Genomic DNA, 16,084 nt, shown 5'->3' with positions numbered 1-16,084 from the left:
CAGTTAATGTACTGAGCTCCAGGGCCAGGAAAGGCCGGCCTGCGTGCGCCTGTGCTTGCTGGTATTTCAGTTTAGATGGACTAACATGGAGAGACTCTCTGGTAACGCACAGCCATAAAGGAGACCACGGCATGCTGTCAGGTGACAGTAAAACTACCGTGAATGTTTTCTCGGGTCTGTTCATGCAGAACCCCTTTTGTGCGCCCTGCACAGTTGTGCTTATGTAGGAGACAGAGGTCCCAGCTTACCAGTGAGCTAACGTTCACTACTGGGGAGACAAATAAATAGTTTGTATCTCTGCTGGAGGGGGGTGAAGGGCAGTTGAGAAAGGCTTCTAGCAGGTCCCAGGGGAGGAAGAAAAGCTAAGAGGATTACCGTTAGTTAGCTAAGGCGCGGCAAGGAGACGCTCCGTGGTACAGTGCTAGGTGAGCATCCAAACACTCAGCCCTACACCCAACAAAACCTTTCTGAAGTCCTGTGCAGAGGCTGAGGCGAGGGTTTTGCGTATCCAGCCAGTGAGTGATACGCTGTCTCGAAAAATGAAGAAAACAACCCCAAAAGAAAGACAATGTAAAGATGGTCTAGTGACAAGCGTAGAACAGGCTGGCCTGGAACTCAGCGATCCACCTGCCTCTGCCTCTCAAGTGCTGGGGGATCAAAGGTGTGCGCCATCACCGCCGGGTGTGAGGGATAGCAGTTTTGGTGGAATGGTGGAAGTGAAGTTTGCTTAGGGGCTAAGTTGACCCAGTGAATGCCCTGGGTCAGCGGCTCTCAGCCTTCCCAGCCCTGTGACCCTGTAGTGCAGTGCTTCATGTGGTGGTGACCTCCAGCCATAACATTACGGTCCTTGCTACTTCATAACTGTAATTTTGCTACTGTTATGAGTTGTAACTATCTGATATCCAGGAAATCTGACATTTGCCCCCCAGGAAAGCATGATTTGACCCCCTCATAGGGGTCGTGACACACTGCCATAGATAATACTCTTGAGAAGTTTTGCGCAAATGGCTGGCTGTACAGCGACAGGGCAGTAGCCACCACAGAGCAGTGTCGAGAGAGGGTGCTTGAGTTAGGGGAAGCTGTGGTGTGCTGACTGTGGAGGGTGGGAAGTCATGTGAGATGTTGGAGCGGGTTGAGGTGGCTCTGCTCTGGTGCTCCAAGCCTCCTTCTAGGGTCTTCTGGAGTGAAAGGATTGCATGCAGATCTACCTGTGGATCTGAGTGTTGAGTGCTCTGACGGCCGAGCTCACTGCGTCTCCCTTCAGAGGGAGAACAGAACTCATGGTGGTTAGACTGTCCAGGGTAAATAGGCCTTGGGATCACAAAGCAAACACCAAGGTAGTGCTTTCCAATTAGTCAGCAATAAAGTTGCCTTTTTAAAAATTTTTATTTATTTTATGTATATGAGTGCTTTGTTCTGCTTACAGGCCAGAAGAGGAGAATTCAGATTCCATCATAGACGGCTGTGAGCCACTCTATGGTTGCTGGGAACTGAACTCAGGACCTCTGTGAGAGCAGCCAGTGCTCATAACCACTGAGCCATCTCTCCAGCCCCAAAGTTGTCTTTTTTCGTTACTTTGGCTTCTCTAGAACTGGCTACGTAGATCAGGCTGCCTGCCTCTGCCTCCAGAGTGCTGGGATCAACACTCCAGGCCATTGTTGTTGTAGTAAAAAGTATGAGAACCAAGTTAATGAACATCTTTGTTTGTTTTTCAAGACAGGGTTTCTCTGTAGCCTTGACTATCCTGGACTCGCTTTGTAGACCAGGCTGGCCTCGAACTCACAGTCATCCTCCTGTCTCTGCCTCTCGATTGCTGGGATTAAAGGCGTGCACCAGCACGCCTGGCTGGTTTTGGTTTTTTTTTTTTTTCAAGACAAGGTTTTTTTGTGTAACCTTGGCTCATTTAAAAAAAAAATTTTTTTTTTAAGATTTATTTATACAGTATTCTGCCCACATGTGTGCCTACACGCCAGAAGAGGGCACCAGATCTCATTGTAGATGGTTGTGAGCCACCATGTGGTTGCTGGGAATTGAACTCAGGACCTTTGGAAGAGCAGCAAGTGCTCTTAACCTCTGAGCTATCTCTCCAGCCCCCATTTTTAAATTTTTATATAAATTTATTGATTTATTCACTTTACATCCTGATCTTAGCCCCCTTCCTCCTCTCTCATCCCGGTCCCTCCCTCCATCCCTATTTCTCCTCCCCTACTCTTTGGAAAAGGGGATCTCCCACCTCCCTACCACCCACCGTACCGTAGCGTATCAAGTCAGGATTGAGCACATCGTCTTCCACTGAGACAGGGCAAGGCAGTCCTGCCAGTGGGAGTGATTGAAAACAGGCTCAGGGACAGCCCCTGCTCCACCTACTAGGGGACCCACATGCAGATCAAACTGCCCACCTGTTACATATGTGTGGGGACCTAGGTCCAGTCCATGCGTGTCTGTGTTTGGTTGGTGCTTCCGTCTCTGTAAGCACCCATGGGTTGAGGTTAGTTGACCCCTCGGGGTCCTTCTGTCTTTCCCTTCCTCTTCCACAGGACTCCTGAGCTCCGCCTACTGCTTGTCTGTGGGTCTCAGCCTCCAGAGAATGGTTAAGTTAGGCTCTCTGTTGCTCTTCTAGTGGAGTTCTTCTCCCCTCTGGGCCTTTCTGTCTGTCTTCCCACTCTTCCACAAGGCTCCCTGAGCTCTGCCTGTTTGGCTGTGGGTCTCAGCATCTGTTTGGATCTGCTGCTGGGTGGAGCCTCTCAGAAGACAGCTCTGCTGGGCTCAGGGGTTGGCTGTCTCCCACGGGGAGGGTCTCGGGTTGGGCCAGGCTTTGGCTGGACATCCCCTCAGTCTCTGCTCTAGCTTTATCCCTGCACACCCTGTAGGCAGGGTGAATATTGGTTTGAAGGTATGTGGGTGCGCTGGTTTCCCCTTCCCTGCACTGGGAATCCTGCCTGGCTAGAAGGTGCTTTTCAGTCTCCATGAACCCTGCTAGAGTCACCCCCATATCCTCCTATGAGCCCACCCTGTCATCTGTCTCCAGCTTGTCTCAGACACATGGGGGGTGTCTAACTTTTGACATTGTGGTGTCACATTGTCATCTGCAAACAAGTTCAGCTCAGCTTGGGATGGGTGTGGTTTGTGGATACTGTTCAAACACTAGCAAGTGTGGCAGGTAAAGAGTTAGTTAATTTTAAGTTACAGGGCTGGCACTGCCCTCCCCCACCTATGTAGCTCATGGACTGGAATTTTATGTAGCTAAGGATAGCTGGCCAGGACAGCTTCTATCTACCTATCTATGTATTTATTTATATGAATGTTCTATTTGCATGTATGACAGAAGAGGGCATCAGATCACATTACAGATGGCTGTGAGCCACCATGTGGTTGCTGGGAATTGAACTCAGGACCTCTGGAACAACAAACAGTGCTCTTAACCACCGAGCCATCTCTCCAGCCCCCAGGACAGCTTCTTTTAAGGCTTCTGCACAGGGAGGCAGTCAGCTAAGTGCAGATGGCTGAGGGAGACTAGACACAGTGGGAGGCCCACGTCCATGTTCACCACTGTACAGCTCAAATAGTGCTGCAGTCCCTACCAGCTTGTACATGTGAGGTTTGCAAGAAGAGCTATGTATTTACTGGTGTGTGTGCGTCGTGATTCCTAACTGTCACACTTGGGCATTAGGTTTGACAGCAAGTGCCTTTACCTCCTGAACTACTTCACCAGCCTCTATTTATTTATTTATTTTTTTAATGAGTTGTTTTTTTTAATTGTATTTATTATGTGTACAGTGTTCTGCCTGCATGTACACCTGCATGCTAGAAGAGGGCACCAGATCTCATTATAGATGGTTGGGAGCCACCATGTGGTTGCTGGGAATTGAACTCAGGACCTCTGGAAGGGGAGCCAGTGCTCTTAACCTCTGAGACATCTCTCTAGCCCCTTATTTTGGTTTTTTGAGACAGGGTTTCTCTGTGTAGCCCTAGCTGTCCTGGACTCACTTTGTAGACCAGGCTGGCCTTGAACTCACCGCGATCCACCATCCTCTGCCTCCCGAGTGCTGGGATTACAGGTATGTGCCACCACACCGGGCTTGCCTCTGTTTTTGTGCCGGGAATTAGTGGCTCCTGATGCATGGTCCACTCAGGCTATACCTGGCTTTTGTCTTTTGTGTGTTTTCTTTTTTTTTTTTCAATTTTAATTAAACAGCCTTACTAAGTTGCCTAGGCTAGCCCTGGAGTTTGGCATCTTTCTGCATTGTGCCTAACAAATATTCTTTTCATGAAGCTGGACCAAAACCAGTGTAGCTAGGCTTTACTGTTCTAGCCGAGCCTGCGCCTGCCATTGCCTGTTTAGCTCTGCTTCTCCCGGGTGAGTTCACCGCAGGCAAGCTCCCAGCTGCCCCGCTGTAGCCCTGACATGGCGCAGCCAGTGCTGGTGTACAAGAAGAAACCCCTCTCTCGTCTCAGGACAGTGTCACCAACTTCAGCCGTTCTTCCTCAGGGACACTGTTGTACCAATAGCGGGGGCCTCGGCTGCTGGGCACACGTGCCCGTCTGCTTCACAGCCCAGGCCAGCCGGCGTGCCAGCAGGACCTGGCCAGCACACACACTCAGTCCCTCAATAGTTTAACAAGACTAAACTAAATCAGACCCTTTTCCTGTGACATGGTACTGGAGCTGTGGATGGCACCCTGGGGTGCAGCCTGGCACTCAGGTGCATCCTTCGCACCTAGTCTCGGGAGCTGGTGAAGTAGATTATTTAAGGTCTTAACTTTACCTTCAAGGGCTTTGTAGCTGTTCTGTCCTGTAGAGTGTTTTGTCTTCCGGGAGTATCTGACTGTGTCTGCTTGAGTTCAGCCCTGACAGGCAGCTAAAGTCCAGCCTCCCTCTAGCCTTTCCCTTGACGTGCTTCCCAGCTCTCTGCCGTGCCCTGCTGCCGTCTGTGCCGTTTAGCTGGCACGCAGGCCAGCTGTTGGCACAAGTGACTCTCAGTCAGTGCTGCTGATAGTCAACCCTGAAAATGAAGTCTGGGAGGCTCCAAAAGGAGGGTTTGTGGGCTGCTGGTTCTGTCTTTTGTTGGTTTGTTTTTTGAGCAGGGTTTCTCTGTGTGGCCTGGCTGGCCTGGAATTAGGTCTGCAGACCAGGCTAGCTTGGAACTCAGAGATCTGCCTGCTCTGCCTCTCAAGTGCTGGGATTAAAAGTGTGCACCACTGGCTTCTGGCTCGGTCCTGTCTTAAGAGTCTCTTCCCAACAGAGGCCCCCTTTGTTGGAAGTGAAGAGAAACGGAGAGCCAAAGACGGCAACCCTGGTCAAGGCTTCCTCCCGGCTGCCCCTCCCAGGAAGCAAGCTCAAGAGGGGTCCTGACGAGATGGAGGGAACCTTGGAGCCTGCAAAGGTGAGGGGTTTGGAGAACAGAGAGTGAGAAAGAGTGTGTGTGGGGGTGTCAGAGAGAGAGAGAGGCGGGGGTCGGGGGGTGGGACAGGTCAGAGTGGAACCCTCTCCTTATCTCTCCCCAGAAACGGATACGAGGCTTGGGTGCAGTGACCAAAGTTGACGCATCCCGCCCCAGAGGACCACTCCTCAGCACCGTGGCCCAGGACCGCACTGCAGGTGGGCTGGGTGGGTCAGGGCGTGGAAGTGCTCTGGCTCTTTACTCTTTTCAGTGCGAACTGTGTCTACATTTGAGTTCGCTTGGTTCAGAATTGCAGAGGCTCTTAGGTGAGCCCCCCACCTGTTCTCTCGTAGTCTGCTTCGTCCAAGGCGGCTGTGTGCACTAGTGAAGCGTCTGGAGAGACATGGGGGGACGGCAGGCGCACACAGGTGCATAGCTCAGCGCTGTTTACTTGTTGAGTTTGGGCATAGGGGGTCGTTCCTGGTCCTAGAAGTGCCACGAGGAGCTGGCCAGACATGTAAAGGACAAGGGGCGTGTCTTCTAACCCTACAACATGTGTCAGTACTTCCCAGAGTGAGTGTTCTCCTGCTCCTCTCTTCCACCCTCGCACAGCTTTGAAAGCACCTAAGAAGCCGGGACCTCGCGGAGCCACTGCTGTCAGTACAGGTAACAGTGCCGCCGGGGCTGAGCAGGGCGGGGTCCTCTATGGGGGAACACTGGCGGCGAGCTCTGGTCCCTCGGGGCTTCTGTGGGGGTGCTCTTGGGATCAAGCCCAAGGCATTGCATGAGTTAACCAATGCTCTACACTAGGCCACAGTACAGCCCTGTGTGTGTGTGTGTGTGTGTGTGTGTGTGTGTGTGTGTGTGCGCGCGCGCGCCTGAGCACACATGTGCACAGAGGGAGGCACTGAGTCCTCGGGAGCTAGAGTCACGGGTGGCTGTGAGTCCTGACTAGGATGATGGGAACCAGGCCTGAGTCTCTGAGAGCAGCAAGTGCTAACTGCTCAGCCCCTCAGCCCAGCCTTCGTGGGTTTTGTTGTTTCTTTTGAGTCTCACTGTAGCCATTGTTTTTCCAGCCATGTCCAACATATAACTAATTCTATGTCAACTCTAACTCTCTAGTGCTGAGGAACCGGAAGCCAGCTCCCACTGTTTCTGCTCCAAAGCCTGCAAGTAGGTGACAGATACATAAGCAGTGGATTAAAGGCCAGGGTGGGGAGATGAGGTGTGAGTGCCCGGAGGGCTCCAGCTACTGCCCTGTGTGTGAGGAAAGAGGTAGAAATGGTGTGAGGTGTGGGGGCCTGAAGAGAGGAAGAAAGCATGGGTGGAAGGGCAAGACTCCTGACCTTTGCCCTCTGTGCGCACATCAGCGTCGGCGGCTCCTGCGGTGGTGGGGAAGAAGCCGGGCAAGCGGCCGGCCTGGGATTTGAAGGGTCAGCTGTGTGACCTCAATGAAGACCTGAGGCGCTACCGGGAGAAGACTCAAGCCCTGGATCGGGAAAACCAGGGCCTTCGGGAGCAACTCAGAGAGGTGCAGGAGCAGGCCACGAACCTGGGGACGGAGCGGAACACTCTAGAAGAGGAGCTGGCCATCGTACGGACCCAAGCTGAGCAGGGCCAGCAGAAGCTGGAGACTCTGAGTGCCCGCGTCGTGGAGCTGGAGGGATGGCTGGGCACCAAGGAGAGGCTGGTTCAGGAGCTCCAGCAAGAGCAGCTGCAGCTGCAGGAGGAACGGCAGGCCCTGGGCGCCCGAGTGGAGGAACAGGAGGTAAAGCCAGCGCCTGCCAGAGCTGGTCCCTCCCCAGCAGACCTGGGCACTCCATGGGGCTGTGTACCTAAGCCCGTGGAGCAACTCTTCTGCTGCTCCCCCACCTCTGCTCACAGCCCAGCGTCCCCCGTGCCCCCCCCCCCCATGCCTGTGAGCTCGGGCAAGCCTTCGCTGACCCTGAAGCTCACTGCTGTGGCTGGGCCAGTCAGCAAGGTCCCAGCACCCTCCGGCCTCTGCTTCCCAACCCTGGGGATCCGGGCTCAGTCAGCCACACCCAGCTCGGAATTCTACCTCAGGCCCTCCTGCTTTCACAAGCATGGGAGTGCTCTCCTTCCCTGAGCGGCCTCCACAGTCACGGGGTCCGCACACCCACTCTCCCACCTCTTCCTTCCCAGACTCTGGAGTCTGTGGGGCTACAGACCCATTGCATTGGCACCAGGACTCGCTCTAATTGTTTCCTTCCCACCTTCTCTCTCTCCTTTCTGGGCAGAGGAGGTTGCAGGCCTCAGAAGCGGCTCTGTCAAGCAGCCAGGCAGAGGCGGCATGTCTGCGGCAGAAGACCGCAGTCCAGGAGACCTTGTTGGCTGAGCAAGGGGACCGGCTCCACGGGCTGGAGATGGAGCGCCGGCGGCTCCACAACCAGCTGCAGGAGCTGAAGGGCAACATCCGGGTATTCTGCCGCGTGCGCCCTGTCCTCGCAGGGGAGGCCACTCCGTCCCCCAGCTTTCTCCTGTTTCCCCCTGGCCCTGCTGGACCCTCTGATCCCCCAACCCGTCTTAGCCTCTCGCGGTCTGATGATCGGCGCGCAACTCTGACGGGGGCACCAGCACCCGCTACCCGCCATGATTTCTCCTTTGACCGGGTATTCCCACCAGGAAGCAGGCAGGCCGAAGTGTTTGAGGAGATCTCCATGCTCGTCCAGTCAGCACTGGATGGCTACCCTGTGTGCATCTTTGCTTACGGACAGACGGGCAGTGGCAAGACCTTCACTATGGAGGGTGGGCCTGGGGACGACCCCCAGTTAGAGGGGCTGATCCCACGGGCCATGCGGCACTTGTTCTCTGTGGCCCAGGAGATGAGTGGCCAGGGCTGGGTGTACCGTTTTGTAGCAAGTTACGTCGAGATCTACAACGAGACCGTCCGTGACCTGTTGGCCACCGGGACCCGGAAGGGACAAGGGGGCGAGTGCGAGATCCGTCGGGCAGGCCCGGGGAGTGAGGAGCTTACTGTCACCAACGCACGCTATGTCCCTGTCTCCTGTGAGAAAGAGGTGAGGGCAAGTAGCACTGGAGTGGGAGGAGTGGGCAGAGTGATACAAACAAACACAGCAGAGGAGGGAGGGTGCACTGTGGCTGGGTGGGCTGCAAGGCAGGCTCATGAGCAAAGGAGCGGGAAGGAGTGTGGGAAGGTGGTTGCCACTAGGCCACTTCCAGGTGTGTCTCAGCACTCGTTTCCCGCTGCTTCTGTGTCTAAGTTCACCCTAGCCAGGAGGGTTCCTGGCTGTCCTGTCTTGGGGCTCCACGGGCTGCTCAGTTGCTCAGCAGGTAGTGTGGTCACTTGGGTTTTCCTTCTCCTTGTCCTCTTTTTTGGCTTTCCTGAGACCCGGTTTCTCTGTAGCCGTGGCTGTCCTGGAACTCACTCTGTAGACCAGGCTGGCCGAGAACTCAGAGAGCCGCCTGCCTCGCTGGGATTAAAGGCGTGCGCCACCACTGCCATGGCTTCCTTTTCTTCTTTTTGAAAGTATTGCACTTTAGCCCAGGCTGGCTTTGAACTCAAGGCAATCCTCCTGTCTCAGCCTCCTCAGTGCTGGGGTTACAGGCCCAGGCCACACAGCTGGCCTGTCTGTCTGCTGAGACATGGCTCCTTCTGTGTCTCCAGGAGTCGTGAATTTTCAGTTCTCTGCTTCAGCTTCGCAAGCAGCTGAGACCCGCTCTGGGCGGCTGTGTCTCAGTATGTGTCGACACTTACTCCTGTTGTCAGTCTGTGGTGTTCCAGGAGAGCCAGGGGTGGATTCACTTATTGCCACCGTCATGAGCACGTCCTGGCTTCTGCTCACCTCTACCCTGTGCTTGTCCCATCCTCAGGTGGAGGCCCTGCTCCATCTAGCCCGCCAGAACCGGGCTGTGGCCCGCACTGCCCAGAATGAGAGGTCATCACGCAGTCACAGTGTGTTCCAGCTGCAGATTTCTGGAGAGCATGCTGCTCGGGGCCTGCAGTGTGGCGCTCCTCTCAACCTTGTGGACCTGGCTGGGAGCGAGCGCCTAGATCCTGCCTTAACCCTGGGCCCTGGGGAGCGTGATCGTCTTCGGGAAACACAGGCCATTAACAGCAGTCTGTCAACACTGGGGCTGGTCATAATGGCCCTGAGCAATAAGGTAGGAACGGATGGATGGCAGGCAAGGCTTGGGGCTAGTCCTCAAGAGCTGTGGAGAACTCTGCCCTACCCTACTGTGCCCCTGACCCTCAGGAGTCCCACGTGCCCTACCCTGCTGTGCCCCTGACCCTCAGGAATCCCACATGCCCTACCCTGCTGTGCCCCTGACCCTCAGGAGCCCCACGTGCCCTACCCTAACTGTGCCCCTGACCCTCAGGAGCCCCATGTGCCCTACCGAAACAGCAAGCTTACCTACCTGCTGCAGAATTCTCTCGGTGGCAGTGCCAAAATGTGAGTAGAGGGCACCCTGGAAGCACTGGGAGCTACAGACTTGAGCTGAGGAGGAGGCAGACAGCTGTGTGCGTGTTCTCAGCCTTCGCAGGCCACTGATGCTGCCTTGGGCCTCTCTCTCTATAGGCTCATGTTTGTGAACATTTCTCCTCTGGAAGAAAATGTCTCCGAGTCTCTGAACTCACTACGCTTTGCCTCCAAGGTACAATTGCTGTCCTGTGTTTTAGTTTTCTATTCTTGTGACAAGACATGGTGACCAAGGAACCTAGAGAAGAGTTGATTTGGGGCTCACAGTGTCAGGTCAGAGCCCATGGCCGTCAAGGTGACGGAGCAGGGCAGCAGCAGGCCTGGGCTCACAGTGTCAGAGGTCAGAGCCCATGGCCATCAAGGTGACAGAGCAGGGCAGCAGCAGGCCTGAGCTCACAGTGTCAGGTCAGAGCCCATGGCCGTCAAGGTGACAGAGCAGGGCAGCAGCAGGCCTGGGCTCACGGTGTCAGAGGTCAGAGCCCATGGCCATCAAGGTGACAGAGCAAGGCAGCAGCAGGCCTGGGCTCACAGTGTCAGGTCAGAGCCCATGGCCGTCAAGGTGACAGAGCAGGGCAGCAGCAGGCCTGGGCTCACAGTGTCAGAGGTCAGAGCCCATGGCTGTCAAGGTGACAGCAGGGCAGCAGCAGGCCTGGGCTCACAGTGTCAGAGGTCAGAGCCCATGGCCGTCAAGGTGACAGAGCAGGGCAGCAGCAGGCCTGGGCTCACGGTGTCAGAGGTCAGAGCCCATGGCCATCAAGGTGACAGAGCAAGGCAGCAGCAGGCCTGGGCTCACAGTGTCAGGTCAGAGCCCATGGCCGTCAAGGTGACAGAGCAGGGCAGCAGCAGGCCTGGGCTCACAGTGTCAGGTCAGAGCCCATGGCCGTCAAGGTGACAGAGCAGGGCAGCAGCAGGCCTGGGCTCACGGTGTCAGGTCAGAGCCCATGGCCATCAAGGTGACAGCAGGGCAGCAGCAGGCCTGGGCTCACAGTGTCAGGTCAGAGCCCATGGCCGTCAAGGTGACAGCAGGGCAGCAGCAGGCCTGGGCTCACAGTGTCAGAGGTCAGAGCCCATGGCCGTCAAGGTGACAGAGCAGGGCAGCAGCAGGCCTGGGCTCACGGTGTCAGAGGTCAGAGCCCATGGCCGTCAAGGTGACAGAGCAGGGCAGCAGCAGGCCTGGGCTCACAGTGTCAGGTCAGAGCCCATGGCCGTCAAGGTGACGGAGCAGGGCAGCAGCAGGCCTGGGCTCACAGTGTCAGAGGTCAGAGCCCATGGCCGTCAAGGTGACAGAGCAGGGCAGCAGCAGGCCTGGGCTCACAGTGTCAGAATCAGAGTCCATGGCCGTCAAGGTGACAGCAGGGCAGCAGCAGGCCTGGGGTTGGCTCAGTCGCTGAGCTCACATCTTGAGGCACAGCCATGAGGCGGGCGACTGGGAATGGCATGAGCTTTGGAACCTCAAGGCCTTCCCGCCCCATCCTCCCTAAACAGTTCCACTCCTGGGTCACAAGTGTTGTGGTTTCTGAGCCTACGGAGGCCGCTCTCATTCAAAGCATCACACTTGCCCACACTCTAAGGACTCCTGACTGCGTGTGGCCTCTCCATCACCCTTGATTCTAGGCATCCTGGGTATGACCCACCCAGCTCCTTTTTGTTTTTTTTTGTTTTTTTTTTTTTTTTTTTTTTTTTTCGAGACAGGGTTTCTCTGTGTAGCCTTGGCCATCCTGGACTCACTTTGTAGACCAGGCTGGCCTCGAACTCACAGCGATCCGCCTGCCTCTGCCTCCCGAGTGCTGGGATTAAAGGCGTGCGCCACCACGCCCGGCTGTTCCTTTTTGTTTTTGTTTTTTGGGTTTCTCTGTGTAGCCTTGGCTGTCCCGGACTCCCTTTGTAGACCAGGCTGGCCTCGAACTCACAACGATCCATCTGCCTCTGCCTCCTGAGCACTTGGGACTAAAGGCGTGCGCCACCGTACCCAGAGTGTATTTTCTAGTTCTATTTAGTGAAACACTCCTTTGCCAGACCAAAAGAGATATACATTCAAGCTCTACACCTCACCAGGTGCTGACAGCACCGATGGGTGGGCAGGACTCAGTTTCATTACTTTCCGCCTTGCTGGGTACTTCTTCCCCGTGGCTTCCCCTTTTCCTGAGGGTAGAGCCCTTTAATGAGCTCTGACTGTATTTGGGGTCTGATCATGATTGGGTCTGCCCTCTGCTTGGTGAGGTCGATAAAAAGTAAGGTGACTTTTTCTGTCTGTTGTCACCTGTCTGGGCTGGAACCTGGTCCTTGTCACAGTAAGCATGGGCTGTGTGACCAGCCTAAACTCAAGGACAGTGAGCAGGCTTAGTCAGATGTGGTGGCACAGGCCTTTGTCCTAGCATTCGGGAGGCTGAGCCAGGCAGATCTCTGGGTTTGAGGCCAGCCTGGTCTATAGAGTGAGTTCCAGAATATCCAGAGGTATGTAGAGAAACCCTGTCTCAAGAGAGAGGAGAGGGCAGCGCTAAAGTGACGCACGGGCTTGACAGGTGGCTCAGAGGTTAAGAGCTCTTTGTCACCTCCCATGCGTGTTGGCTCACAGCCATCCCAACTCCAGTTTCAGGGACTGCTACACCCTCTGCAGGCACCAGGTATGCACTGTGGTGCAGGCAAAACACTCATATGAAATACATATAAAATAAATGAATCTTTTAAAAAATTATTTAGTGTGTGGGGATGTCAGGATTTGTAGGATTTTAGGATTTGGTTCTCTCCTTCTACATGGGCGCTAGAGATCAAACTTGGGTTGTCACATCGTCAGATTTGGTGGCAAGCACCTTTCCGAGCTGAGCTGTTCGCCCCCAGCCTAACATCGGACAGTTAAGTCAGCTTCTCATGTCAGTAAAACGGGCTGATCTTGAACTGACCCTCCCGCCGCTCTCTCAAGTGCGGGGACGGTAGACATGTGCTACTTTCCTGTCGTGAGCTTCTGATGTCCAGGTAAGTTTCTCCAGCTGCCACACAAGTGTCTGTTACACAACACAGAGGAGGAAGGCTCTGTTGTGGGTGTGGAGCGCTCAGTTACGCTCTTCACTTAACTGGTCCTTTGTTGATAGAAGGTCTTGGCCTGTTAGCACACTGTGCTCGGATTTGGCTGGCTGCTCACTCTTACCTCAGTTTTGCTCTTTGGCAATTAGACTTAGAAATTTGGTTTGGTGAGGTTTGTAATTCTAGTTCAAATTCTTGAATTCTTGCCCTCTAGATGGACAGTGGATACCTCAGTTACATCAGAAAGCACCACAGCCTAGCTCTACCTTTACTGTGCATTCACTTAGCTTCCTTTCTCTTTCTGCTAGTGTTAGAGAGCCAGCCCAGAGCCGTGTGTGTGTGCTCCACAAGTGTTCTACCACTGAGCCACGCCCTCCACTGCTGCTATTAGCTCTTCTCTCGTTTGAGACAGGGTCTCAGATAGCCTAGGCTAGCTTTGAACTCCTCCTGCTTGCCTGTCAATTGCTGAGACCAGAGCTGTGCACCAAACCAGGCTCCTAGATTTCTAACTAGTGATTTATAAAATAGTAATCCTGTCGAGATTTATTTATTTATCATATATACATAGCGTTCTGTCTGCATGTCCAGCATAAGAGGGCACCAGATCTCATTACAGATGGCTGTGAGCCACCATGTGGTTGCTGGGAATAGAACTCAGGACCTTTGGGAAAGCAGCCAGTGCTCTTAACCTCTGAGCCATCTCTCCAGCCCGAGATCCGTTATTTTATTAGAGGACTTTAAAATAGTGGTTTCTAACCAGTGTTCGTTGGTCATGACTCTTCTATGAAGAGCTCTCCCTCAGCTTGTAAAGCCGTCACTCAAAGATGACTGTGGGCACAGCTCTGTGAACACTGTGGTAAAGATAACTGTGGGTGCAGCTCTGTGAACACTGTGGTAAAGCAGAGGCATGAAGGCTGTGTCAGAGTTATATACAGTGGAGTCTGCTAAGCTTTAAAGCTGCAAATCTTAATTTAACAGTAAGTAATTGCGGGGCTGGAGAGACAATTCAGAGGTTAAGAGCACTGTCTGCTCGTCCAAAGGACCCAGGTTCAATTCCCAGCAACCACATGGCAGCTCACACCGGTCTATAATTCTAGTCCCAAGGGATCTGACACATTCATACTAATGAACATAAAATTTAAAAAAAATAAATAAATGAATTATAAAAATAAAGTAATTGATAAAATTTGGTAATAATTACCTAAACTATTGGGTGGGGGGAGCGGATAGCGCCAAATAGTCATTCAGTGCAGGGTGACCACAGATCTTCAGTTTGTCACGGACACGTAGAGTAGGAAGTGCCATGAGATGAGGAGCCCCTGTGCTGGTGGCTACATTGTGTAGGAAAAGAGTTCATTTGTGTGTGTGAGTATGTTGAGAGCTTGTATTTCTGTGCCTTATGTGTGCCTGGTGCTGAAAGAGGCCAGAAGAGGGTGCTGGATTCCCCAGGGCTGGAGTTAGAGACAGCTATGAGCGGCTGGGTGGTTCCAGGGTCCTTTGGAATACAGCCAGTGCTCTTTGTCTCTGAGCCATCTTTCCAGATCCAAATGTGTGTGTGTGTGTGTGTGTGTTGTTTTCTTAAGATTTAGCTGTGTGAGCCAAGCCAGGTGGCACACACCTTTAATCCCAGCACTGGGGAGGCAGAGGCAGGCGGATCTCTGTGAGTTCAAGGCCAGCTTGGTCTACATAGTGAATCAGAGACAGAGAAACCTTATCTGGAAAACCAAATCAAACAGCAAAGATTTGGCTGGGTGTGGTGGCAAATGCCCTTAATCCCAGCACTCAGGAGGCAGAGACTGCTGAGTCTGAGGCTAGCCTGGTCTACAGAGTGAGTTCCAGGGCATCCAGTGCTACAAAGAGAGACCTGTTTCCAAAAAAACAAGAGAAAAAAAAAAGGTTGAATTTTATGTGAATGAGTGTTTTCCTTAAATGCATTTGTACTTGGTGTCTGAGGAGGTTGGAGGCATTGGGGTTTTTGGGAACTGTAGTTAGTGGTTGGTTATGACCCACCATATATAGGTGCTAGCAACAAACCTAGGTCCTCAGCCGGACGTGGTGGCACACACCTTTAATCCCAGCATTCGGGAGGCAGGGGCAGGTGGATCGCTGTGAGTTTGAGGCCAGCCTGGTCTACAAAGCGAGTCTAGGACAGCCAAGGCTACACAAACAAACCTTGTTTTGGGAAAAAACAAAAGCCCAGGTCCTCTGCAAGAGCAAGTTCTCTTAAACACTGAATTCTCTCTCCAGCCTCAAGATGCTGAGTTCTTTACTTGTTTTCAATACTGAACTCCTATCCTGAGCAACTCCAGGCATGACTGTAGCTCCTATGGGGATGGGGGCACCTTACCTATTTGACATCTATAGGGAAGTGCTGCTTGCTGACTTGCTCCTTGTGGCTTGCTCAGCCTGTGCTCCCCCCACCCCCATTTCTCTGTGTAGCCTTCTCTGTCCTGCACTCACTTTGTAGACTCATAGCAATCCATCTGCCTCCACCTCCTAAGTGCTGGGATTACAGGTGTGCACTTCCACCACACCTGGTTTCAGCCTGTTTTCTTTTTTGTTGTTTTTTGTTTTTCCAAGACAGAGTTTCTCTATGTAGCCTTGGCTGTCCTAGACTCACTTTGTAGACCAGGCTGGCCTCGAACTCACAGCGATCTGCCTGCCTCTGCCTCTGCCTCCTCAGCCTGTTATCCACCTCAGGACCCGCCTGCCCAGAGTTGGCACTGCACACAATAATGTTGGGCCTTCCTATATCAACCACTAATTAAGAAAAGGCCTTGTGGTTTGCCCACAGCCTGATCTGGTGGGACATTTTCTCAACCGAAGTCCCTTCAATGTGAGCTTGTTGACATAAAAACTAGCCAGTTCTATAGAACTTCACCCTTCAGGCATCTGGCCTCCTTCAGTCCAAGTGGACATAACACCTTATCTTTCCATGTGACCAGGCTGAGCCTGCTTTCATAGTCCTTATTCGGGGGATTCAGAGGGCGGCAGAATGGAAGTTTGTTCTGCTTACCTGCAGACTTTGATCTTGTTAACCCTGTTGGTCCACAGGTGAACCAGTGTGTTATTGGTACTGCTCAGGCTAATAAGAAATGAAGACGGGGCCTGAGCCTGATTCCTGTGAGAAGAGAGCGTCCATGTCTATGTTTTGATGTCAATGTACTCAGTGGGGGTGGGGTGAGGTGCTTTTATTGGGTGGACATTATGTACCTAACTATCA

General features: G+C 53.3%; 1 protein-coding gene across 1 annotated transcript; it reads left to right on the top strand.

Moving 5' to 3' along the window:
- The first annotated feature begins 3,539 nt into the window (after window positions 1–3,539).
- On the top strand, window positions 3,540–16,059 carry Kifc1 (kinesin family member C1). The gene is made up of 11 exons (XM_051152514.1): window positions 3,540–3,551; window positions 5,243–5,383; window positions 5,505–5,598; window positions 5,993–6,046; window positions 6,503–6,553; window positions 6,751–7,148; window positions 7,639–8,418; window positions 9,233–9,523; window positions 9,740–9,813; window positions 9,940–10,015; window positions 15,916–16,059. Exons 1-11 carry the CDS (start codon window positions 3,540–3,542, stop codon window positions 15,958–15,960), a joined length of 2,016 nt encoding a protein of 671 aa, XP_051008471.1. The 3' UTR covers window positions 15,961–16,059.
- The last annotated feature ends 25 nt before the right edge of the window (window positions 16,060–16,084 follow it).

The sequence above is a fragment of the Acomys russatus genome, chromosome 11, assembly GCF_903995435.1.
Source record: "Acomys russatus chromosome 11, mAcoRus1.1, whole genome shotgun sequence".
Lineage (NCBI taxonomy): Eukaryota > Metazoa > Chordata > Mammalia > Rodentia > Muridae > Acomys > Acomys russatus.
Note: the sequence above shows the minus strand (reverse complement) of the source record. Positions and strands in the feature narration are given on the sequence as shown.

Excerpts from the sequence above, each read along its gene's own strand:
- Kifc1 (XM_051152514.1), top strand. Across the intron at positions 9,524-9,739 it reads TAATGGCCCTGAGCAATAAG|GAGCCCCATGTGCCCTACCG; the intron begins GTAGGAACGGAT and ends CCTGACCCTCAG. Across the intron at positions 9,814-9,939 it reads CTCGGTGGCAGTGCCAAAAT|GCTCATGTTTGTGAACATTT; the intron begins GTGAGTAGAGGG and ends CTCTCTCTATAG.